The sequence below is a fragment of the Taurulus bubalis genome (genome assembly GCF_910589615.1).
Source record: "Taurulus bubalis genome assembly, chromosome: 15".
In the NCBI taxonomy this organism is placed as follows: domain Eukaryota; kingdom Metazoa; phylum Chordata; class Actinopteri; order Perciformes; family Cottidae; genus Taurulus; species Taurulus bubalis.
The window spans coordinates 12,492,593-12,519,886 of NC_136603.1; the positions used below are offsets into that span (position 1 = coordinate 12,492,593).

At 40.7% G+C, this 27,294-nt stretch overlaps 2 protein-coding genes across 2 annotated transcripts; one reads left to right on the plus strand and one right to left on the minus strand.

Moving 5' to 3' along the window:
- Positions 1-502: 502 nt before the first annotated feature.
- Positions 503-6,380, plus strand: galnt3 (UDP-N-acetyl-alpha-D-galactosamine:polypeptide N-acetylgalactosaminyltransferase 3 (GalNAc-T3); the record flags this gene model as incomplete). The annotated part of the gene is made up of 10 exons (XM_079230476.1): positions 503-999; positions 1,775-1,947; positions 2,529-2,678; positions 2,841-3,075; positions 3,178-3,295; positions 3,415-3,615; positions 4,997-5,128; positions 5,355-5,456; positions 5,556-5,708; positions 5,796-6,380. The coding sequence occupies 10 exons, from the start codon at positions 503-505 to the stop codon at positions 5,907-5,909; spliced, it is 1,875 nt and encodes a 624-aa protein (XP_079086602.1). The 3' UTR covers positions 5,910-6,380.
- Positions 6,381-9,505: 3,125 nt separating this feature from the next.
- Positions 9,506-14,272, minus strand: csrnp3 (cysteine-serine-rich nuclear protein 3; the record flags this gene model as incomplete). Its single annotated transcript, XM_079231224.1, has 4 exons — positions 9,506-10,633; positions 10,827-11,123; positions 11,518-11,777; positions 14,110-14,272. The coding sequence occupies 4 exons, from the start codon at positions 14,270-14,272 to the stop codon at positions 9,506-9,508; spliced, it is 1,848 nt and encodes a 615-aa protein (XP_079087350.1).
- Between the last annotated feature and the right edge of the window lie 13,022 nt (positions 14,273-27,294).

Genomic DNA, 27,294 nt, shown 5'->3' on the forward strand with positions numbered 1-27,294 from the left:
GGAAGTTCTGTGGAAGCAGAACACAGAGAAACTCTTTTTGTCTTCGTGAAAAGTTTCTTTGGAGTTCAAGCAACACATCTAAAATCCACAGGCGATGCAGGATGTCATTGGTTGAAGATTTAAAGAACAATTTAAAGGTCTTTTTTTAACCGAAGTCTGTAAATCAGCGTCTCATGGTAAGTGCTCGTTTTCCAAAGGACCCACAGAAGACGATTTTAATTGTGTGATGTGTGATTTGTATTTGTTAGCAGAATATGTTTAGCTTTATCAGGAATTGCTTTTGTGGTCCCTTATTTCAGAGACCAAAAAAAAGCTTGAAGTAGCTACTAAGACGTTAATGGCAAGAAATATATACCATTATGTTGTATTTTCCTGAAGTGTATTTTCCTGATGTGTCTTCACTGTCTTCGATTTGACAGATACATTAATACTAGTTACATCTGACTTCATGTATTGATTACAGCTGAATGTCAGTGTGCAGCCTGCTCTCCATTGAAGAAGAATGGTAGATCTCCGTAGAGTGCTCCGAAGGCGTTTGCACCCAGTTAAACTGGTGGCAGTGGCCCTTGTCTTTGTCACATTCGTGTTCCTCATACAATGGGAAGTTGGGAGCCCAAGCCCATCGGATGACCCGTGGCTGAAGGAGATGGCAGTGAAGCGGGACGCCATGCTGGGCATGGTGATTGGAGCTGTCAATAACTTCAGGGATGTGATTCCAAAGATGCAGATCAGAGCCCCTGTACGCCAGCCGGACAGCGCAGACCGTGTGTCTTGTCTGCCAGGACACTACACCGCCGCTGAGCTCAGGCCAGCTCTGGAGCGGCCACCTCAGAACCCCAGTGCTCCTGGAGCAGCTGGGAAACCTTTCCGCGCAGACTCACTGAACCCTGAGGAGCAGAAGGAGAAAGAGAGGGGGGAAGAGAAACACTGCTTCAACCTGTATGTCAGTGACCGCATCTCCCTGAGCAGAGACCTCGGCGCAGACACAAGACCACCAGAGTATGCCAATTTTTACAATCTTTACACTTTTAGTTAAAACTGGGCTGAATCCCTCATGTTTACATTTTGTCTACTTCAAATGTGCAAAAATGCTCCAGGTGATCATTGTGTTGTTGAAGATAGCAGACCAAATAATGTTAACTCTATGATTATTCTACCGGAACGACATGTAATTGCACCACCTAGTGGGTGTGAGTTTAGCTTTGGTGCTGTACAAGAAGTATTCATCTTTCCCTACTTATTTATCTATGGATTTGCTGTGGATGGACTGGCCCAGAATATAATGTAAACTCATGGACTGAAAAACACCGAAACAGATCAGTGTAAAATAGATGCGGTCTAACCTGAACACATTTATCTGATTTGCTTTTTGCAAAAATCTCTGGCAGAAGCCACAGAGATGATTGTACTGACTAGGGCTTTGTTTCAGCATCCCTGCCCAGTTACTGTGGCCAGTTCAGAAAGAAGCACAGTTGTGTTTGGCAAATTACAGTACATCCTAGTGCATGTAAGTCCAAGAACATGTCAGGAGATAGTCGGTACATGACACAGACATAAAGCCTGTCCATGTATTGGCTATCTTTTTATGGCGAATTACAAACTCTCCCCTGCTCTAATATGGCAGGTAGTTCAAAGGCTGCCACACATGCAGTGTCGCGGCTGAAATGGACACCCCACAGGGGAGAGACTGCCGATGTAATAACTACACTATTGTGCCTCTCAGGAACTGTACAGGACAGTTAGATCTTTGTGCTCTTTTTCCTTCTTGCTGCAGATGCATTGAGCAAACCTTCAAGCGATGCCCCGCCCTGCCGACCACCAGTGTTATAATTGTGTTTCACAATGAGGGTTGGAGCACCCTGCTAAGGACGGTATACAGTGTCCTGCACACCTCCCCTGCCATTCTCCTCAAGGAGATCATCCTAGTGGACGATGCCAGTGTGGACGGTAAAATTCAATGGGGCCCTTCAGGACCGCTCTGCTCTCTTGTGGGTTTGGTTACAGGCAGCATGTTGGGTGGGCAGCTCTTTGGTTTGCCACAGAACATTCAGAGAGGAGCTTCCTGCTCCTTCTGTGGCCCATGAACCGGGTTACAACAGGAAGCGAGGGGCTGCTAGTGAATACTTTCCTAAGAGGAATTAGCACTGGTTGTGCTTAGAAATGAGTCTGTTAACTGTTTTAAATGGGTCTGGTATAGGAAGGAAACAACATGCTGGAGAGGAGAGAAGTGTCAGGGAAGGCAGTCCATCTGACTCACTAGCTCTGTTATTTGTAGGGAGCAGACCACAGACATGGTGGTACAGCAGCTCTCCTGACAGCCAGCCGTGTGGAAGATGAAATCAAGGCTCTTTCAGGCTGAGAGCTGTGAATATTGTCTATTCAACACGTCAGCAATACTTGTGACTATATCAGACTATTTGTAGAAGACTGTGTACAATAATCGCTCCTATATTATTTTGTTAGACTTTTAATAATGTTCTTCTTAATCTCCAGCTTTACTCTGTCTAATGTAAATGTCGTACTTTCAGATGCCTTGAAGGGCCCGCTGGATGAGTATTTGAAGCAGCTGAACATTGTTCGAGTTGTCCGCCAGAGAGAGAGAAAAGGGCTCATCACCGCTCGGTTGCTGGGTGCCTCCGTGGCCATCGGTGACACTCTCACCTTTCTGGACGCCCACTGTTAGTCAATACCTCTGACGTAACTCACATATTACAACAAGTTGCACCAGCCACACCCTGACTTGCACACACACAGCTCAGCAACCTAATGTTTGCTCTTTTTAAAGTCCTTTGTATGTCCGTGACGTTTTTGCATTCCAAATGTGTCATTCATTTTAACAGGTGAATGTTTTAATGGGTGGCTGGAGCCCCTTCTGGCCAGGATAGCAGAGAACTACACTGCAGTAGTGAGTCCTGATATTACCACTATTGATCTCAATACTTTTGAGTTCATGAAACCGTCCCCATATGGCCAGAACCACAACCGGGGAAACTTTGACTGGGGCTTGTCCTTCGGCTGGGAGAGTCTACCAGATTACGAGAAACAAAGGAGGAAGGACGAAACATACCCCATCAAGTAGGCAACAAATATTTACACGAATATGGAATAACAACTGTATATACACTCTTGTTTGTTGTTGGAAATCATTAAAAAAACGTAACAATTTCATCTCCATAGGACTCCCACATTTGCTGGTGGCCTCTTCTCCATCTCAAAAGAATATTTCTACCATATTGGAAGCTATGATGAAGAAATGGAAATATGGGGTGGTGAGAATATTGAAATGTCATTTAGGGTAAGTCAATCTTGTTTTACCTGTGTAATTAATATCGCCACTACCTTGACGGCTGTATAGTCGTGTCCATTTTGCATGTCATTATACATCTGCTTGTGCTGTCCCCCATTGAATTGCAGGTGTGGCAGTGTGGCGGACAGCTGGAGATCATCCCTTGCTCCATTGTTGGTCATGTTTTCCGCACCAAGAGCCCCCACACCTTTCCCAAGGGCACACAAGTCATTGCTCGTAACCAGGTGCGACTGGCGGAGGTCTGGATGGACGACTACAAGGAGATCTTTTACCGTCGTAACCAGCAAGCTGCACAGTTGGCAAAAGATGTACGTAGTGCAACCCTCCCCCCCCCTTTTTCTTCTTCTTGTAAGACACTCTATATGATGTTTAAAAGATAGATTGTATTTATAAGTAGAGTTCAATTACCAGATGTCTACAGTAGCAATCTAATGCACAACATATGCTGGCTTCTTTGATGTTGACAAACACATCATTTTGATGACGCGCTTAACTCTGCAGGGTAAAGCACCTAATTACACACCATAACATTTTAGTACTGGAATTCTCAATGCATGATTTCTGTATATTAAATGTATTCACTGAGAAGGAGAGAATTATATTTTTCATTGGGGGCTAAAAGCTGTTAACAGACAGAGAAAAATGGGCCTAAAGCTCTGGTAAATGATGAAGGCTTTCAATGTTTCCCAACATGTGGTCCCAGAGGTGCCATAAATGGTTCCCTCAGGGCTGTACCTCAAAGAGCAGGCCAGTCCTCCCCCGCTGGCTTTAAACAGACACGCCGTCGTCAACAGCTTCAAGGAATCCTCTGTAGTAGTTATCAGTGAGCACTAGTGTGAGCAGCATCCTCATCATTATAGTAAGTGCTCTCATTATTCAAGAGCATTGGGTGCCTGGAAACCCTTTTAAATGTGCTATGCATTCATTTAAAAGGTACAATGATCGAATACTTGTCTGTTGATAATTTGTTCAACAAAGGAGTCATTAGAGCACAGTCATTGACTATCGGAAAGTAGGGTGATAATAAGAGTCAGGAGAGGAAAGATCAAAAATAAATCTTAAGTGTACGATTCTTTTTAGTTTTTTTGCGTTGCACGTTTTAGTTCTGTAATTGGATGACTGCTCAGTGTTTATCTACGGATGGTAATGTCAGTCGATCCACCACAGACCAAAATTTCTCAGATAACAGATGAGCATGAGAATGACTTTGTTGATCCTCCACAAATGCCACGATTACTTTTTTTATTTTATTATCTCAACACTTATTAGATAGATTGCAATTTAGTGCATACATTCACATCACCCTCAGGATTATAATAATTTATCCCTCGGCTTCTCTCCCATCTTTTTGTCTTCTTGTCTCCATAAATCTTAATTTCTGTGTGGATGGCAACCTTTAGAGAAATATTTGAAGAAACAATGACCCAATACGTACACGGCACTTCCATATTCACCTGGAAAACGGCTACACAGCCTTTGCTTAGTCATTTTATTCTATACCTTACATTTTGTATCAGATCTCAAAATAGTGATAACTGGTAAAAAAAAAAGAGCATATCTTTAATCTAGATTGAGCATTGTTGCTTTGTAGTTCGCCCTGCTAGTTTCCAGCATGGCTGCAGTGTGTTGTTGTGTTGACGATCAATGTAAAGGGACTGCTCTGCTCTCTGCCTGCCATTGTTTTAACAGAGGGCCTTTGGAGAGATCTCCAAACGCGTGGACCTCCGTGCGCGGCTGCAGTGCAAGAGCTTCTCGTGGTATTTGAAGAACGTTTATCCAGAAGTCTTTATGCCTGATCTCAACCCACTCCGCTTTGGCTCAGTAAGATCACACACCTCACCACCAGCTCTCCTCTTTCCAAACCTCAGAGCTCTGTCTAGCCACTGTGGGTTTCCACTTAGGATCTCCAGAGGGTACTGAGCAGTTCCAATTTGACACCACTGAAAACACTCCAGAGACTAAAGTTGTTTAAACAGCTTGCATTGGATGTTGGTTTTTCATTTTGTTTCCCCCCACTGCTCTCCCCTTCCTTTCTCTGCCTCTGTAGGTGAAAAATGTCGGCAAAGACTCATGTCTGGATGTTGGAGAGAACAACGAGGGTGGGAAACAGCTGATCATTTATCCATGTCACGGACTCGGAGGAAATCAGGTCAGTCAGAGAATGTAGCTTCCATCCGACTGATATCTCTGAAACGTAACTCACTTTAATTACAGAGGTTGATGTCATTTTCTGTTTCCTTTGCTGTAGTATTTTGAGTTCACCACACATCACGAGATTAGACACAACATTCAGAAGGAGCTGTGTTTGCACGGGGCAGAGGGGACGGTGAAGCTGGAGGACTGCCAGTATAAAGGCAGGAGCACATCTGTAGGAGCAGAGCAAAAATGGGAACTGAAGGAGGTGAGTTTTCTGTGCACTGATTTGGGATTTTAGATACTTGGGTTCTTTTTTTTAGGAAAGTAATAGTTTTGTCTTCTCTTCACATAGAACCAGTTGTTCTACATGCCAGGATGGGACATGTGTCTGAGTGCCCGTCATGAGCACCCCTCGCTGGCCCTCTGCAACCCCTCAGACAGATACCAGCTCTGGTCCTTCGTCTGAGTGTGCAAACGACCACTTTGAAAAATAGCCACTCTATGCATAGACCTACTAGGACATGAGTATATTATACTGTATGCAGTTAACATACAGTTTTAGATTAATGACAGTTAGTTTTTATTTTTATACATAGAAAAACTGAACTGCTGCTGCTGGGAAGTTTGGACTTTGGGAGAAACCACAGTGTGCCACTGCTTGAATGAAGCATTGAACTAATGCTCCCAATCAGACTGTGAATGGAGATTTTTGGAACAATGAAGATGCCCAAGTGCCTCTTTTGTGTTTGAGATGTGCTCCAAGTCTTTTCAACCAACAAATACATTATTAGGTAGAGTATATAATGCTAATATTGTATCTAAAACAAAATTATGCGAACAAAATACAGTAGATGATATATGCATATCTGTATGTATAAGGGGTTCAAGTTGGACAGACAAAAATCCTAAATGTTAAGCACCAAAGAGACTGGACAGGAAATATGGGGTGCATTGTCCCCTTTTTTTCAGATAACTTTTAAATAATGCAAAACCTCGTATTTACAACCATCCAGTGCCTGAAATGTAATTTTATTCTGGGTGGGTGGAGTGGTGGAGGGGAGGGGAGGAGTGGTGGTGTGGGAGGATTGCTGCAGTTTCCAGTTGATGAAGAACAGAAGTTTCTACAGTATACACCTTGTTACCAGTTTATTCGGTCCACTTAGCGATAACTATTGCTGTCTAATACAATCCTGTTGTTAATCCTCCTTTAACAAAGGTTATAATGTGCTTCTGTTAAAAATGTTTGAGGTGATTCTAATATGCCCAACACATTATCATTAGGGCAAGAGTAAAAAAAAAAATGCACCTCAGTGTACAATCCAAATACAATAGAACAGCACTAAAAGTGTCATGAAGTTGAATCAACACTTCTGTAAAAACAGTTTCAACCAAGAACTGAGCATTAGAAGGGAGAATTATGAGGTATAATTTACTGCAGGACTTGCATTGGACTGCAGTAGTTTTATCAAGGTGTACCTGATAAACTGGCAACGGATCGTAGAGATATGACGAATGATCATTTGAATACCAGTTTGGCCTTTCATTATGAGAGAGAGTGAGCTGGCCCTTAAACACAAATTACATACAAATAGTTTGTATTTCAGGTGTTTATTTCAAGCGCTCATAACAAAAGTGAAATGTAGGTTATTGTTGATGATTGAAATGCATTTTCATTTGACCTACAGTCAGTGCGTTACTAACAACATACATGATTTTTCAATTATGAATCATTTTCTTTTAAATAGCTGTATTGTTTATTTGTATTTCAAATTGTATTCTTTGGTGTTCATCAAAGGCAAACTTTTAATGTGAAATGAATGCACCGAAGGAATTATATTTGTTGATCAAAGGTCTGAAACTCTACATCTAAACTGGAGTCCACTAATGAATCTCTGGTGCAGGCACTAGTGTTCACATGGCTGGGGATCAGTGTAAATACCTTTTTTTTTTTTTTTTTTTAAGTTTGAGATCAAGTGTGTGTGTATGCTTGAGTTGGAAAGTGTCTATTTTTGTCATGGTATTAAGAGGTCTTATTTTTAGGTCAATAAATTAAGTTGGGTAGTACTGAGGGCCACTTTGTCTCATTTCTCCCAGTGACCTGCAGAGGGCGCCTTGCACTAAGAAATGACTGAATGTACAATGTTTGCTAGCAATTTAAATCAAATTTATTTCAAAACCATGTTAAAAATGAAACAACAGAACATTAGGTTTGCTCTATCTACAGTTGGAAAAACAAACACATTGAAAAAAATGGTACAATTTTTGTGCAAATGTTTGCATTTTACAGAATAAGAAATATAAATAAATAAATAAATCAGGCACATGAAGCTTTACAACTCACAACCAGCATTAAACAAAAGACAATTTCAAGATAGTGAAGCAATTTACTCAATACAGACTTTATAGTAAACCACAATAAATACACATTTCAATATATCGTTCATAATAAATACTGGAAAACAAAAAGCCAACACAAGATTCTTAGCTGGATGCAGGGTTATTGTATCTAGCCTTCTCACACTGTATGCTTTGGCACAATTGATCGGTACTAGAGGCTATGTTGATGCCACTGATTGCCTGAAAGCAGTCTGTACACTTCATTTGTACCACGAGTTAGCATGAGAGGTCCCAGCTACTCGACAGTCACACAGAACCACCAACCATCTGCTACTGACTTTTCTGATTATAAAATATGAGCAGATATTTGCAAGCTTGGAAGAGGGACAAATATCTGTATGCATGCAGGAACAGAGAGCTCAAGGTAAAGAACTTCAGCAACATATTACAGTAGCTCTATTCGCTAAATTATTGCAGACCCCCAGTTGTTGAGCGCTCACCCCAATTTCCTTTTTATCAGTGACTCTAAAAAAAGATCTCTTAAAAGGTTTTTCACCGATTTTTGGTAAACACTTTTCTTCAATCTGGCTGTTAAATCCTAATCAATGGCTCATGGGAATCCGGAGTCATTGTGTAGCTGTTAATTACTGATATGAATCATGTTTGATAATGAGCTTTGATTGTCAACCTTGAACATTTGCTTCCCCCGTATACAATTAGCAAAGCTCTGGCATATTTTCTATTAAACTAATGGTGCTTTAAGTACAATAACAAGTGCCATGACAGTCAATTAAAAGAAATCTCATTTTGCTTTATTGAGGATCTTCCCTAAAAGCGTCTCATACCTTTGGAGATATGTCAAAGTGCTACTTTATTAATATCCCTGTATCAACGAAATGGTTCCAATACTTCATCTATATTTGTAGTGGTACCTGCAAACCATGGTATTCTAAGAGTGAGCAGTGGAGACATAAAACAAGTGAGGGGCCATATTTTTCCACCGTCAAGTATTCATGAGTTCAAATCAACTGCATGCCACTGGATCATACACATAAGTCCAAAATGCTGGGAATTGACTTCTTGATATTTTATGCTTTTGATATTGTATTACTTACAAACAAATAAGAATTCAGGCTTTTTCATGCTTTTCGAAACCATAGAAAAGCATATAATAGTGACAAAAAGAAGAAGATAAATGTGCATTATGTACACAACAAATATTGATATAAAACAATGGCAATTATTTTTTCCTAAATGTCACTGAGATTCCCGAAACAGCATGCATATCGTTATCAAAACATTTACAATATGTAAGTATACACATAATTCAGAAACAATAAATAAACTGACAATAAACCTTTTTGAACATTTGACATACAGTAGACATAGATAATCTCCATCTACAGTACAATATCTGCTTAAAACTAGAACTTCATATCTGGAATTACAAGATACATTGCACAGCATGACATAACTGATGTTGAAAAAACTATCTGTTCCATCTTGCAGTTCAGCACACGCTGTAGTGGAGGATAATAATTAAAACATTTCCATCATGACCCTATGGCTTTATAGATACAGATGAAAATGTTCTCCGGGGCTGTAAATTGCTCAGGTCAGAAAATGAAGAAAAAAAAGGCCATGATTATGCTCCCTTAAAACACCACTTGGTCAGACTCAAGTGAAGACATGAGGATGAAAGAACACTTCAAAAGGCGAGGCCCACTAAATGGCTGTGACCTCGGGGCAATGGTCTGGTAAAGGGAGGTTCTTAGTGCTGTTTCCTAGTAAGCTCAGGTCAGAATGGCCGTTAACACCGGACTCTTGCTGTGGCTGTTCGGCTGTCACACACGAGCTGCTGTAGGAACCCTGTGTGCTATTGTTCAAGTAGTTTTTAAACTGTGTCTGGTTCTGGGTGTCCGGCTGCTCCACAAAAGCTGCTTTGGACAACACCTTCTTCTCCTGATCGGATGTGTAGCAGGTCGAGGGGGCGGCAGGAGCGCCGTTGGTCAGCGTGAAATGGTGATTAGCCGTGTATTGTTGCTCAGTCTGATCAGAGTAGTCTGTGTACTGCTCGGCAGACATGTTGAACGGTCCTTGCGCCGCGTTGCCGTTGTTCGTGGTGACCGGATCTTGGAATGCTAAGGCTTCCCCGTAGGGTTCACTGGGTCGGCCGGTTTGGCCGTTAGAGACGGCACTGGAGCTCCCCAGCTGATAGTACTCAGCTGAAGAGGAGTTCATTAAATAAGTGTTTCCATTCATGTGGTTGTCGTGAGCCACAGAGCCATTGCTGTAACACAGCACAGACGACAATGGGACAACGTCAGTGTGAGACACTGACGGGGTCGTCATGTCACCCTGAAATGTCTTTAATTTCTCTTCATCTTCATCATCCTCATCCTCAGAGTCGCTGTTGGCTAAGCTTTGGGTGCTGGAGTCAGACAGGACACTGCAAACACTGCTACTATCCTCCTCGTCCTCATCGTCTTCATCAATCTCCTCTTCCTCCTCGTCTTCTTCATCCTCCTCCTCGTCTTCGTCGTCTAGCGGCTCCTCCATCTCGTCCACAGCCTGCAGATGCATGCTGGCCGTCTGTGGAGCGGCGTCTGACAGGGAGTACTCCAACCTGTGCTGGGACTGAACCAGAGAGTTTGGGCTTCCCAGATCGTTAGTTTCGCTGTTGTAGCCGTTGGTGGGCGACGCTTGCTGCTGCTCACGGCTCTTCTCCAGTTCCAGCTTCATTATGGTGTGCAAGAAATGGGTCCGAACACGGATGGGATTAAACTCCACTCTCCCAGTTGAATTGGTGCAGCCCTCTTTTGTGCAGCCACAAGGAAATGACATGCGGTCCACCTAAAGTAAACACAACATTTACTGTGCTATTAATCTTGTTGCATGCCTGTGTGAATTGATAATGACATGATTGTATCAAATAATTCATGTGCTTTCTTTAATATACTATATCAGTCATTGATCCCTGCACCTTCTCTTAAAATGTACAGAAGGGCAGGGGTAAAGCTGAAGGCGTGTATGTCATGGCGTTTACCTGGCACTTGATCCCTGCGATGCTGCAGGCACATGTCTCCGGGTCGCAGAAGACTCTGCAATCACAGCCGCAGTCCTCTCTGGACATCCGGATAGCCCGCAGTTCATGTTTCTCTTCCACGTCAATCTTTTTTACCCCAGAGGAGCGCAGCAGTGCTCGGCGCTTTTTAGTGGTAAGTGGCTGCAGGAAGAAGTACTCGTCTACTTCTGTGTTGTCCAGATCAATGTCGTCGTCAGAAATGTCCTCTGCCGTGAGCGTGTTGGCTTCTTCAGACTCCACCGTGCCATTCTTAGTCAGCTGAAAACAAGAGGAATCAGATCCAAGCCATATTAGAACAAAACACAAAGTTTTATGATGAGGCCTATTTATATATTTGATCGTAACCTGTATGTTTATTGCTTTTTATGATGTTTTTGTTATAACCATTTTTTTCCTTTAGTGATGGCTTGTTATATCTGGCCATAGGGACTACGGTTGAAATTTAGCCTTAGCTAAGACTGACACATTTACCCCTGGGTTGATTGATGTGTATGGTCCCTGTTCAAATAAATAAATGAAATGAAATGAAAGTGACCAACATTCCTTTCAAATGCACTCACATATTTTTATTCTGATACCTTCTGTGCTCATACAATCCTTCATGCAGAAACATTTGTCATTATTGCTCTGATAAAGAGTACCAAGCATTTACCTTGAGTTTGATTGAATTAAGTTTCTCCTCCTTCAGGTGAGCTCTGAGCATGTCTCTATGGATCCTCTCCTGCTCCAGGGCAAATTCCCCGAGGGAGTACTGCCTGATCCAGCTATGCCTGTTGGACATGCCCAGCGTGCTGCCTCCCTGGCTGGGCACGCTGGTGAAGCCCTGCCGCCGACTGAAGTAGTACACGGTCACATTCTCAAAATGCACCCTCCTCGTGCGCAGGCGCTTCTCTCTCTTCAATATGGACTCAGCTGCAAAGGAAGACGGTTAATGTTAAAAAAGTGTCTTACTGCGTGTACTTTGAGTCTTGCTTGTAAACTGTTTCTGACAATTTAATAATCCAGTGTGGAAAGAATTAAAGCTCTACACAGCAAATAAATGCATGTTTTTATCATTATTTCATGCTGCACCGGAACAGATACACTGAGAGTTTTGTCCTCAAATTTGAGGTACTCTTTCTTGTCATTATAGCGAGCTTCTACATATCTTAGCGCAGCTTTGTAGGAAAGGATTTAATCAGATCCACAAGCTTCCGCTTGGCATGCAAGTCCTCAGTGTATTTTTTTAAGGAGAGCTCTACGAGAGGGATAGGCAGAGAGGAGGGCAATGATGGAGCATAAATAATCCCCTGCCTGGCCCAGAGAGAAGAGTGCTGGTTCACAGAGGCAGTGTTCCCAGCGCTCACCCCATATCAGACAGACAGGACAAATAGAAACCATCTGGTTCCAACAACCCCCTCCGCCCCCCCCACAATGCATTTCATTAGAGATGTAGAGATGTCAGACTGAGCAGAGCCGAGTTGTATTATTTCTACAAAGAAAAATGCATGTTTTAGGTGTAAAAACAGTTAGCAGATGTTAAGGTCTTTATGATCAGATTTGTTTCCCCTGATTAACCAATGGGGGAGAAAAAGCAACATGTCCCAGGTATCTTAAAGGTATTATAGTGTTCCTTTAACCTTCAAGGATTTTACCCTGTCGACAAACATAACAACACCGATGTTTTACCTCATCTAAAACCACCTCTTATTCAATCGTTTCATCTCTCTGTGACAGTCAATCACTGTAACACATGTACATGTCACTTCACAGGAGTGAAGTCTTCCCCTTTTTGCTGCCAGCTGACCTTCTCCCCAGCTACCAGCAGCTGCAGCTGACACAGAGGCCAAGCTCAGCCTCTAGGGACGCAGCACCCTACTTATGTCTCGCTACAGGGAGGGGGGCCCTGTCACCCATCCGCATGTCATTCACACAAACTAAAAAAACAACAGTGCATCATTAATGTGCAAATTTAGGGTCTACTTTGCTTTCAGTTAAAGAAAAAACAAAACACATCCTGTCCAAAGATGATTGCTTTCTTTAAGAATTGCATTATTAAGCTGGATGCTTTCAAAATCGCCCAAAAAGGATGATTAAACTACAACTGTATTATCTATTACACTCGCATGCTGTCTCTGTCTTAGATATTAAGATTCATGAGAGCACTGTGTTACTTATTAGTGATGTCATCAGTGTCCTTTTGAACCTGCAGAGAAGACATGTGTTTTTGTGGTTGATTTCTCTTTATTAACAAAGTCAATTCAAGCCAGAAATAACTGAATACTTTCTCAGTAGCAAACCTTTTTTGCAACTGGTGAGCTTCACAAAATCTTAGCTGTGACCTTATCTTAGTAAACCAAAAAAGCATTGTTTAGCCCTTGTTAATATTTTGAAATTGTAGCTGCAGCTAAAACAATTAGTCGATCAACAGAAAATTAATCTCCAATTATGTTGGTGATTAATAAATCGTCTGAGTCATTTTTCAACCAAAATACAATTGGTGGTCTCAGTATATTTGATGTAAAGTAATGTTTGCTGCTCTTCTTTGTTTGTAAACTGGTCATTTTGAGGGTTTGTTGGGTTGGATGGTCAAAGCTAGTAAACCACCTTAGGCCTCAGGAAATAGTGAGGGGCATTTTCACTACAACATTTTGTAGTCCAAACGATTAATTCATTATAAGAAAATAATCATCAGATCTTTCCATAATGAAAATAATAATGTTCTTAGAGAGCGGTGCATTTACATGTATTACCATCAGTGTTGCACACACACACACACACACACACACACACACACACACACACACACACACATACACACACACACACACACACACACACACACACACACACACACACACACACACACACACACACACACACACAGCTTGAGACTGCATCCGCTCATTCATCTGGCTGGGCCTGTACACTGATGCTGTTCCCTAATGAGGGAGGCTGTCTGTGCATTCTTCCCCTTTATTACAGCACTGACTCTTAGCATCTCCTCTCCTCTGCTCAGACAGTGAATTCATATTACATGCACTCCTTTATCTACAGATTTGTTTTGTCTGACCTGCATCCTGCATTGATTGTGAGCTACAAAATTAGGTTGAATCTGAGTGCTGTTCCTTTCTTAATTAAAACCCTCTTTCAGTGCTTGAGCCCCCCCCCCCCTTCACCCTGAGATAAAATGACAACAGTAACCTTACTGTCAATAGATACACTGAGCTCGACGTATGAATTTAAAAAAAACACAGGCACTCACGGGTGAAAGGGGCAGAGGCAGAGGGGTTGACACTGTCACTGCTATCCCCACTCTCACTGCAGGAGACCTCATCATCAGACTCCCGCAAGGAGGAGCACGGGGAGGAGGAGGCTTCCACCTCCTCAAATTTCCTCTTCAGTATTCCACTCATGGTCCGCCGCATCTGCACCTGAAACCGAAAGACAGCAGAGGGGCCACGCATTATTTAATATCCAGTTTAGGGCCTTCATAATCCTCAACACACTCAATTAGCAATGAGACCCTGACTCCCCCTTCCTCCTCTCTCTACACACACACACACACACACACACACACACACACACACACACACACACACACACACACACACACACACACACACACACACAAACACAAAATCTCTTCTGCCACTATCCCGGCTCCCAGGCGTTCCCTATAGGCAAATTATCACCTTGGCACAAAGGAGCTGAGATGGAAGGCGAAAGCTGCTAATTACAGACCATGCCTGCCTTACAGGAAGTTCATTCCACTGTCTTTGATTGAGAGGCTGGAGAAAAAAAGATACAATATTACGTAGAATATTAAGTGACTATGTGCATTTAATTGCTAATACTATAAAATAAAATAAATATCCACAGGCTTAAAATGTATTGAGGAACGACCTACCGGAGGAGATAAGGCTTGCAGAATCAATAACTTCTTAAAACTAATTTTTATAGAATGGGTTTTAAGTGACGTTGTCCATTTATGATTTTTTTTTATTTTTATGCAGTTATTTTGTTCTCTTGTTTTTGTTTGTTTATTTATTTGTTTTCAATTCCATTTGCTCTTTTTTTATTTGTTTGATTTTGATGTATTCATGACCTTTATGGTATGGCCCTTTTTTGGTTTACTGGTATTTAAGTTATGCTTACCTATACTTTGCTTCTCTGTAGAGCACGTTGTAAAACTTTGTTTTTCAAAGCTGCTATATAAATAAAGTTATTATTATTATTTCACTGCATCTTACAAAAAACTAAACATCTGCAGCTTTTTTAAAAACCAATGCAACAAATTCCAACACGCATCCGTAGTATTAGTGTGATGTTTATGTGCATTTGTACATGTGCAAACACACCGATGTGCACTTGCTGATGTGCATTGTGTATTGAAGTGTGGCAACAATCTACACAACACAAAGTGCTGTGTACTTTTATCACACATCATGCAGCGCTAGAGGAGGGATTGGTAAAGCTTTAGTTGACAGGACAGGTTTTTTTGAGTGACATCTGTAATGAGCTTCTGTTAGGTCAAACGCTTCCTACTGAAAGGAAAAGGCCTCAGGTGAATACAGCTACAGTCACCGCAGAGCAGAAAAAAACTGTACGGTAAATTACTCTCATTTGCTTCATAATCAGCAACAAAGTCAAAATATGAATTGCAAAATTGGACCAAAATATATCATCCCTGCTACAGACCTTTCAGTGCTAAATAGTAGTAGTATATAATAATATATCTGTAACGGTATCTCTACTGTTAAATCAGGGACTGCACTGCTATGCCCAGTTTCTGAAAAAACTATGATTAAAAATATCTTTGTATGGCTGTTTAGGTGCATCTAAATATTTTTAGCAGCACTTCATAAAGAGGCTGTTGAAACAGAAGTGTTACAAACTAATTCAATGTCAATTGAGGGGGGCCGATAACTCCCTCTGACTGATGATGCAATTAGACCAAGCTCATCAGTCAACTACACTAAAAACTAATCTCAATTACACTGAAACTACTGCATTGTAACTGTGAACAAATATATTATTTTGATAACTGCTTTTTTCCTAACGTCTGTAATATTGCAGGACGCATTTAATCCCTATTCATAATATGAGACAACGCTGAAATTGCAGTCCTTTAATGTATTTAGTTGAAGAGCCCTGTGTTCCTTTTTTTAATAGCAGCAGCTGGAATGTCATCTCACATTTAAAAAAATAAAACAATAACACAACAGTACTGCTGTAGCACAGCAAGGATTGCTATGACTGGCAGCTTTCCCCTCGCTGCTGTCTCTCTTGGAAGCTGGAATCAGTAAATGCAGCATACATCTTCAACCAGCACTCTGTCTATCTGCCAGAGCAGCTTGTGGGGGAGTTCCATTCACAGACAGCCTCGGTGTTTCATCTGGGCGCTGCTATCGAGTCATTACAGATGCAAATGCTGCCTGAGAGAAAGAGGTGCAACCCGGAGAGGACTAGCACTGCCAGCAAGAGGGTCATTGTTCCCAGGAGGCTGTGCTTGTTCAGTGCAGTAACATGGCACCGCCAGCATTTGGAGAACCTCCAGAGTAAACAATTCTACCTTCAACTGTGGAATGTGAGGCATCCTCCATCTGGGAGAAAGTGGAGGACAGAGCAGCCAGTCAGGGTACCATCACTGAAAATATTTCCTTTCAGAAAGAACTGATATTAATTTGGAAGCAAAATCTATAAGAGGCTGCATCTTGAGCTGGAGTTAATGTTTGACTCTCTAAAGTCAATAACTGAACTGACTGGCAGGAAACAACCAATCTACTTTCTCTCCTGAGTGACATCAAGGCATTAACTAATTAACTAACACTGAAATATATTAAATTAGTCTTGTCAGATTTAAAACATTGAAGCTGCTCATTTTACATTGAAACAGTGAAGAAACTAATGTATTGGCAAACCAACAAATAAAACCAAGATTTCCACCAAAATTTAAATTGTATTCCATTTCCTAGCAAGGGTTCTAATTAAATACCATTGTTGGAAACCTATTTATATGCTTAGCACCTCAGCTGATGCTGCACTAGGCTTTGATACCAAAAGTGGTTTCCATGGAGATTCTTATGTAGCCTCACAAGTGCTTTCCCATATGACAGTGTTTCCAGTGCTACATAGTGAGTATAAGGGTTCTTTACTAAATCCCCAATGTTATTTAAGCAAATCATGTCTTTATATTAATTATAGTTATTTTCTCGCACATTACTCATTAATTGGCATTCTGTTATGACTGCATGGAATCAGAGTTAAAATGTTGACACTGGATGGGCATGACATCATAAACCAGAGAGCTGTAGGTAAACTGGCTGAACCCCTTTTCTCATCAAGGCTAAATAAAAACCAGAGATTGTTTCTCCTATCTAACGGCTCTTTCTTCGTCTTCTCTGTTGCCTTACCACCAATCATTGCTGGGCCGCACACACTATTATACAGGGGAGAAAATCCCAGAGAAAATAATGCAGCAAAAGCCAGCTTGGAAAGCCCCTCCCTGTGTTTGCCTGTCTGTGCACACACATCAACTGTGGAAACCAACTCCTGTCCTTAATCAATAGTGCTCTCGGCACTGTAGCACACTTGCAATCTAAATACATTTTATTTCCCCCCTCGTCATTCACAATTTTCCCACAGTCCCAATAAAACCGATGTGACAACTCAAGGCTTAAACACTCATCCCAAGTGATGCTAACAAGCCTATGGCATCTGGTGCAAGTCATGACACATCAGTCCTTCGATGACCAGATTGCACTTCTTCTGTCTGTGCCGGCCCTAACAGGAACAACTGACCTGTATCCACTGGCAGACTGAGACTCCTTTCACCTCTTCTCACAGCAGCTCAGCCACACAATCATAAATGTGGCTATTCAAAAAATGTAAACATGATGAGTGAAGAAGTTCCCCTTTTGTTTCAGTCCACTGATTTGCAGCGACCCCTGAGCTCCACAGGCATAAGAAAAAAGGGTGCAGGAGTGTGAGAGAGACTTGTAAATTTCCAGCTCTGACTGCACTGTCGGTACCATATGCTTTTTTGTTGCAAGAGAGCAGTCTTTCTTACTTTAACTCCCTGTCACTGGGTCCCCCCTCCCACCTCTCTCTCTCTCTCTCTCTCTCTCTCTCTCTCTCTCTCTCTCTCTCTCTCTCTCTCTCTGTCTGCTCTCTCTGGCCACACAAAGGCTCATTAGCTGCAGCCGGCTGAAAGGCAGAAGCCAGACTGGAGCAAAGCAGAGGCAGCCTGTGAGATCACATGGGTGGGATGTCTGAGAGAGAGGGAGAGAGAGGGAGAGAGAGAGAGAGAGAGAGAGAGAGAGAGAGAGAGAGAGAGAGAGAGATAGAGAGAGAGAGACAGAGAGAGAGAGCCAGGCGTGCCTCTGCTCCTGCTGTCTGCAGATATGTTACCAACATGAGCTGCAGAGAGTGGAGGGGGTGAGTAGGGGGTAGGACGTATGGGGGGTCAGAAAGAGGGGAAAAGACAGAATGTTGGAGAGAAATGGATAAGGGGGAGAGGTGTGGGGGGGATGTATAAGAGATGCATGGCAGTGGGAAAAGAGCTGGGAGGTATAACTGAGATGCAGACATGAGGGGATTTAGGGGGGAATAGCAAATGGGAAGAGGTGGAGTGAGAAAATATAGAGAATGAGAAAAAGAAAAAGACGAATAAAAACATCTGATGCCAAGAACAACAAATGATCATACAACTACAAAATAAAAGCTTGAATTACTTAGATTGCCAAAAAAATACAGGATAAAATAAAATTGAATGACAGAATGTTGCAGTGTTTATATAAGAATCTTAGCATAATGTCGCATCCAGTTACATCAACTATTGCATACAAAAATCGGAGAGTATACCTGGAAAAGGTTGACAAAAAAATATGAAATGTACTAACGTATCTGTGTATGATTTGTTTAGCTCTGTATTTAATACGATCCAAAAACGTTGTATGCCAGGAAGTCCTGCAGAGAAGTTAGATGTGCAGTCAGAGAGCCATTATTTCATTATTGCACTCAATTGGGCCAAATTTCAACATAAAAGGTCTTGCACTTCCTCTTACAATAGCTTTCAGCTTAAAGGCTTTTTACAGCCAACGTAGAATTACAATCCTCTCTTTTCTCAGAAAAAACACAGTATACAATGTAGTAAGTATAGTAGGGACATTGCTACTCAAAACCTCCCAACTGCATGATTTAAATCAATTGTGAGTTTGGTAGGTAGTTTAACACAATATCTGTTACGGTTCATTGACAATGTTATATGAAATGATTTGTGTTGCTTCCTTGATGCAACTTGCATGTCATTTGACTCTACATCCTCACAGTGTCCTCACTGAACCTCGCCTCAGCAGCACTGCACTCCCCCTCCTCCTCCCATGTTGTCTCTCTCTTGTATACAATACATTATTGTCCAGCCACAGTATAAGACACATTAGCAAGCAACTATAAGTTAATTTGGCCTTCAAAGATCATTATAGTTCTGAATCTCAATGTGTTGACCAAACAAACAGCAAAATTATTATTTTTCTCAGTGTCATTATTTCAAGAATAATTTGACTAGTAGTAGTAGAAAGAAAGAGTAGTAGTGGTAGTAGTGGGGATAGTACATTATTTAAGGGTTTATATCCCTTAAGAGTGACATTAAAATGACTCCTTTTAAACATGCAAACAGCACATAGTAAGCCAGTGGACGTGCACGTGGAAGTGCTCTGGCAGACTCTGCTGAGCACTCAAAGATTACACTCGGTTATTATGGCGGAATTAGAAGATCCAGAGACCGAGGAAGCATCATAACACAACAGCAGCAGCAACAAGATACACAGACTACTATATAAACCTCCAGGGGGATAGACATGATAAAGGAACACCTGTTTAGTCTATTACAGTTCTCTCTCTCTCTCACTCTTCAATTAAAAAAATGCAATATTTTATTTAGTTTCCCTATGCACAAATATACAAACAAAAAACGACAAAACGACATATGTTGCTGAAAGATGTTTGGTGATGTCATAGTTGATCCATAAGCCAATGCCTGGTTTTCTGTCTTTTAAACTGTTTGATATGACAGTCATTATATGTATGTATGAATATGAATTGAAATAAATACAACCTATATTAATATATCCTTATTTTCTTTTGGTTTTTAGCTTCTAAATTAAGAGTCTAGGCTTAAATCTGATTGCCATACTAAACAACATTAACACTTTCCACAGAGCAGGTTTAATAATTGAATCAAAACAACATGAACCCATGAATAGACTATTTAATATACACTTTACAATATTTGAATAATTCTATTTCAGGGGTCTTCTTCGTACAATTATCTGAAAACATACACACAGTGAAGTACACGTTACAGAACTCCAGTCTGAATGTCTGAATAAAGTGCAATTCATATCTTCTGTCTTATATTTTTGGAGCAAAATCATCCCGAACACACTCTACTGTTATTTTCACTTCAAAAGTCAAAATTCTGTGACAGTACAGGTTAACATTTCACTGTGAGAATAACACTGAGGAGAGTGTACTATGATAATACGTATCAAACAATATATTCATCCAAGTTTTTTTTTAGCCTATTTGTTCTTCTAATCTTCTAATCACTTTGATGTAAGGTGTTATGAGACGACCCCATCTGCATTTATTTTATTTATTTCAATTCAATTCATTTCTTTAATGATTCATCCACGAGCGTCACACATACAAACTGCCCTATTACCTAAAAATGCAAAACATAAACTGTGGAGATGGCATTTGTTACACCATTGCGCCAGTGATGGTGACCTATATCTGCTCTGACTTTCAAGAGGCTTTCTTATTTCAATGAAGAAGATTGAAAACAGCAAGCAAAATCAAACAAAGAAAAATGTTTAGAATACATTATTTGTGTATGAATATTGTTATTGAGGTCATATGCAGAAGTCCTGGCCAACTCCCACAGTAACAGATGAAAGGTAAATTCTAAAATATGTTTTTAATGATATCGCCGAACAGAGTCATATTGTTTAACACAGATAAGCAAATAGAGAAGTGCTTGTTGTTTCTCACTACAAATACTTTTTTATAAAGAAGACAAGTATAGGTTCATTTACCCTGTTTGTTTATTTCTGTTTTACAGAACATTGGAAGCGGGAGGAGAAGAGAACGCTTGCCTTTTGACTACACTCTGACACATGAACTGCCTACTTTTTCAAAAACATTCCTACAATAGTTATTCCCATGGTCCTTTGCTCAACATTAGTAAGAGAGGGCCTTTGGAAGTTGTGCCTGTGTTGAGTTAAAATGTGAAATGTAAAATCAATCATGACATAAACCCTTCAGTAGTCTCGCCAAAACATTTGACTCATAATTGTCTGGCTTCACGACAACATATCAGCAACTGTTAAGCAGCAGTGGCCATGCATTAGAACCTTTAATGGAAGAAACTGGAATGAACTCAGGATGAATCATTGCACCCACTCTGCTTAGCATCTTCATCACAGACATTATCCATCTCAACGCTTACTGCAGCTATCTCACAGTATTAAAATACCATACAGGAACAGATGGCGGGTTTTTCACCCTATATAGATTCAAGTCCAAGGTCCAGGGTCTCCATCAGGTTGCCATCAGCTGCATATTGTAGCTCTATGAAGCTGCACCATACAGATCAAAGCCATCTGCAATCATTCATAAAAAATATCTGTAGTGCACCCATGGTGCATATCCAAAGGCATAAAAGATACATGCACTGGCCATAAACAGTAAGTGGATGCAAAGTTCCTCTGGACCGTGCCACATCCCCACAAGTACCACAGATCACTTTGCCTACTTTGGCAGTTTGTCTCTCCTCAGAGTGAATACTGACACAGTGAACACAACCACAACAGCTACTAAAACTACTGCAAAATGCAGACCAGAGCTGCCTCCTGAAATTCCTGGACATCCAGTGGGAAATAGATCCACAGATGTTCGCATGTAAAAGGACATACATATTTGCTGGGGTTCCTATCACAATCATCAAACAGCTCTATTAAAGAAAGTGAGGAAATGACCGTCAGGATCAGGACCAACTACAGACCGTTCCACATCAACATCATTCAATGGAAGGCCATTTGCACATGGAGATCTTTTTTGGGTAGAAAGGTTCATGGAGCAGCCACTCTCCAAGACACATATTTCCATGAGATCAGACAAGACAAAGAACAGGACAGGACAAGAGGTGACACAGTAAGGTTATGTGCTACTACTATGTTTGGGGAGGATCATAATGCTTATGGTTAGACATTTTAATATATTTATTCACACCAACTACAGCTTTGAGCTTTCTTCAGATCCTTAATTCAGTTGACTCAGAGTGTATGGTTGAGTCTTTGCATTATCATGATATAACACCTACAAGATTGTAGGCAGCTATCTATGGCTAACAAGCTCAGATCATACATGTATTTAATACAACTGGATACTGCGTTCCAAGATGACGCTCCATTCATTCCCATGAAAGACTTCCAAAAAGCTGCTTATGGAGCAAGGCAAGCATTTAATTTAGCAAGCTAAAGAAGTTGATAGAGACCAAAAGGCCAGTGAATATAAGACTTGGTAAGAAAACCAGAAACATGACTTTAGATACCAATGTAGATGCCAAAGTGTTTGCTTGCACAATAGCTGCACTAAATCAATTAGCCAGTCGTATTAACAGCTGTAGTGTTCCTGTCCCCTGGTGGTCAAAAGTTGCTTGTTGCAGCTTTAAACGTTTTTAGTACACACGAGTGGGCTTGTGTGGGGATATAGATTGCAAATTTGTTTCCTTTCTGTGTGTCCGCGTTTGCCAAATGGCTATTTCATTCAATATGGCTGATCGCATCGCAGACTACTAGTGTTTCCACTGTGATGCAGCACACATTTATTCAGCCCAGATGGCTTGGCAGATCTTTTTGTTAATTATTTCTTGTTTTTTTTATAATGTGAGAAAAAATTTTTTTCATTGCAGTAGACCCTGTCTGAGTGACTGAGGGTGCACTCCAGTTTAACCAACTGATGGGATCACGGAACAATGACAATGCCTGAAACCACAAAAGATCCTGGGCCATAAAACCAGTCTGAGGTTGTGTTCAAACTCATCCATCACTGGTGTCACACACAGCCATACACGGCAACCTTGAAAGAGAGGGAGAGAGAAAGCTATGCACAGGGAGCGAGAGAGATAACTAGATAGATATAAAGAGAGAGAGGCTAGGTCTCAGCTGGACTCCCCTGAGGAGAGGCTGTGGCCTGGATGATTATACAGCTACAGATGATGTCAGTGGAGGATCCCTGCCTCAGAGAGAACACAAACACACTGCTCATATATTCATTGACACTGTTTTGTAGAAGGGGTGCGTGTGATAGAGCCCTAAATCATACATGAAAAGTAGAACGTGTTTTGTGAAAGGTCAGGGCCATCTGCCTTAATCTGTATGTGCAAGCATCGTGTTCAGGAATGACCCAATAAACATAGTCATTTGCAGCTTTGCCCTGGAGAACATATAGGGACTACGCACCACATCTAAATTCATGCAAAGGGTGGATCAAATCAAAGAGGTATAGCTTGTATATAAAAACCTGAAATAGTGCAGCAGTTCATGTTAAAAACATTCTTGTGCACATTTTGCAATCGATCTATAGCATCTACAAATCATATATCTATGCAGAACCCTGAGCATATTTGTAACTGGCTCAACTCATTGCTCATGTGAGGTACAGAGCACGGAAACACACCTGCCAATTGTTCAGTGACAGTGACAATAAATATTTGCTCTGGCATTTTTTCTATTGCACTGCAATAAAGGTCAGATGGACAAATTATGCAAATATATAACACAAATTGTCAAATACATTAATCTTCATTCTCAGTTAGCCTTTAAAGAATTCAACATGCACAAGAAAAGAAGAAAAAAACATTCAGCAATTAAACACAAAGGAATCCATTTAAAGAAATGTAGCGACATCTACAGATTTATGCAAATGAGACTTCACATGCTCTCTGTACATTTGTTAACTTGCACTAGCCTGAGGCTGCAGACAGATCTGCTCCACACACATGAAAAGATGGAAGGGGGGCAGGGGGGAGGGGGGGAGTAGCAGGAGCGAGCGAGAGAGAGAGGGGAAGGGAGGAGAGTGCAGCCCACTGCTCAGCACTCAGCACACGGAGGAGCTGCAGCCTGGTGATGCCTGCTACAGCCTCCATCCCACAGCTACAGTACAGCCGAAAGCTGGGAACCATTGATCTGCTCTTCCTCCGTGTAGAACAATAGAGGCAGCGCAGCCCCTTATTAACCACATGGGTCCAAAGCAAAGGGGGACTAGATATATATTACTAAATATCTAGCTGCACCAGTTTGATTTAAACATCGTATTAACGCATAAACATTTGTAATTTAAAAAAAACTGCCAGTATTATGAGTGGCCAGGATACTACTATAAATTATTTAAATGTGCAAATTCTGGCAAGAACTTGTTGAGGGCCTAAGAACTTGTTTGACTCCTAGAATGATGTGTATTTTCCTCTTCTTTCCTATTTCCCACCAAACAGCATTAGCAGTGTTTTAATGAAAATTATAGCTACATGCATAAATTCGAGCGTAAGCTTTGAGAAGACATGTCATCCAGCATCTCTACCATCTTTGTTGTTAAAAGCAGTGATCAAAATACACCAAAGCAAACAAGCTCGAAAAAAAAACCCTCCACATTCAGACTGATGTTTTGATTTGCTGCAATTCAAGTCACTCAGAGCAGCAGCATAGTCAGGTACTCTCACCCTCATGTCAATCACAAAGCTCTCCTAAATTATTCATGGCTCTATATTTTATTTATGACTATATTTTCCCATGCCACCTGAAAGTTCGCAAAAGCCGGTTTTGCTGGCAGAAACAGAGCTGCCAAAGCATTTCATAGAGACAGAGCTGCTTTCATCTCTCACACAGACTGGGAAAGCTGTGGGATGTGGAGTTCATATTCTGCAGACAAGCCTTATCATTTATATATAGCCAGTATCATGTTGAGATCTTGAATCATTTTTTATATGCAAAACATTCACACTGTTATCTGTGAAAATTTGTGAAGTAGGCCAGCTCTGCATAGGATTACAGTGTGGTGAATTAGAGTGTTATAAAAAAAATGAATGTACACAAAAAATAGGATACACACCTCATTGATTATTTATTATTCAATGTGTTGCTGGTTAGGATTTTAATTCCGATTGTAAGTGTTCAAAAAAGGTTACATTTAATTTATATATTTCACTTAATATATTACCCTTTGTAACAAAAATGTAAATATACAGTATAAGACACTAACAGTTAAACTGTCATGATGTTGTGTTTTATGTTAGGATCATATAATTACAGTAATAATATTTTTTTCTTTTTAATTACATTTTGAAAACTATCCATGCTTTCCTCTATACGGCTTTTTCATTGATTAGGCTGTCAGATTAAATGTGTTGAACATATTTGCAATGAAAAAAAGACTGCACACATTTCTCCATCGTGCAAAATCGAAGCTTTTGGTCACAATGACCATCATCAGACTTTGAGACAAGGTGTGCCAACACATGCACATAAATAGTCATGACTCAATAGCCAAGCATCAATCAAATTAAAGCTAGACAAACAGCCATGATTAGATATCATTTATAAAAAAGAAGTAAGAAAGTACATGGCATCATGATTTTCCAACTCAGTCCCACAAAATACAAACCAGACACCAATGAAAAGAACACAGAGAAAACTAGAAATACAGAAATCCCCCAAAATGTAATTGAACTTTGGCAGAACATTACTAAAAAGGAGCTGATTGAGAATATGTGTATTTGATGCCTTTAACGGTATGCATAGGCGATTCCAAGCATTAATAGAGCCGCAAACAACTATTTGTAAAGATACACTGTAGTCAATGTCTACCTGGGAAGAGAATGAAGTCGCTCTCCTTTTGTGTATGTTGTTATCCGAGATTCTTGAAAAGGCCAGTGCTTGCTTTTAGTGCGTGTTAGTGCATGTGAGCATGCCCCACTGGTTTGCTCTCATACCGCCTGATAACAGCGCCCTGACCAACACCCTGCCCTCCACTTCCCCCTCAGTTAGACATTGTTAGCTCCGTCAGCACCTAAGTGGTAGTTTTGCCCTGTTGGCGCTTTTAATACTGTTAGCAATACGCTGCTGGCTCATCATAATATATTATAGTCTGTAACCTATACTGGCTATAGAATATTTGCAAAATAAAACAAATATTACAGAAATACTTCAGATGTTGATGTCTGTACTGACTCTGGCTATCGGGTGTTCATGAGGAGATGTACAGTGCAGTGACAAAAACATTTTTTTTTTTTTGCCTTAACACTTAATTAGCTGGCAGCAGACAAAAGATTCCAAATAGGTGTCATGGCAACATCTCAAGAGAGCACAGCCCTGAACCGTGAAAGCCCAGAGCTCAGCCAGGAAGGAGCCAGACACAAAAAGAGAGTCACATCAAAAGCATCTAAATTGGAACTGTGGACCCTGCTGGGATGCACAACGCTGCTCAGTAATCTAAAAGGTTGATATTAGTTCACACTACAATCCTCGACTTCATTGATGATAACACTTTAATTTGGTGTTTGGGAGGAGAAATAAAACATGTACAGTGATCACTACTGAGAAAAAGCCTGAATATAATTACTGTTGCTTTGTGAGATCATCGTGTGTATCACACAGAACATCTCAACTGATGAAAAGACAAATAACCAAATCAAATATGAGAATGCTGCATATACTGTAGTCTACTAATATGCGTTGCTGCCGTTACCTGACTTGTCTATCCTGATTAATTGGAAAAATTCCCTTGAAATATGTCATGTTTCATTCAAAACTACAGGAATTAAAATCTTAAAATCTGCTAATTTCAGGAAAATGTTTTACTGTTTATTTGTATTACTTGTTTTTTATTTTACTATGTGTCTCTTGTGTGCACTTTACCTGTCCGCTGCTATAATCCTGCAGTAATCCGACTAATAAAGGAATATCTGATTTTCTCTGATCTTATTTTAGTGCCTTTTGTGTGCAGAAATATAACAATTATGAATGAGCTGTATTTAAAAAATGTCAATGTCATATAGTAATTTCTATGGTTCATTATTTTATTCATCAACTATTTTGTTGTAGCCTTTTGGGCTATATATTCTGTGCATTATATTGAGTTATTGTTTCTGTGTGTGGTGGTATACTTTTTAGCATATAGAATGGTAATTACAAAAATAGAGAATTATATGTTATAAGGTTCATAATGTGTGTTAGATCATTCTCACTTATCCAAGTGGTACGGTGTTAAGCAAGGTGTGAAACATTCTATTATATCAGACTAACAATGCCAGCAGATTGTTTTCATCTCTTAATCTAAAGCACAATCCAGCGATAGCTGGACCCCATCAATTTACAGTGTGACCTTTAGC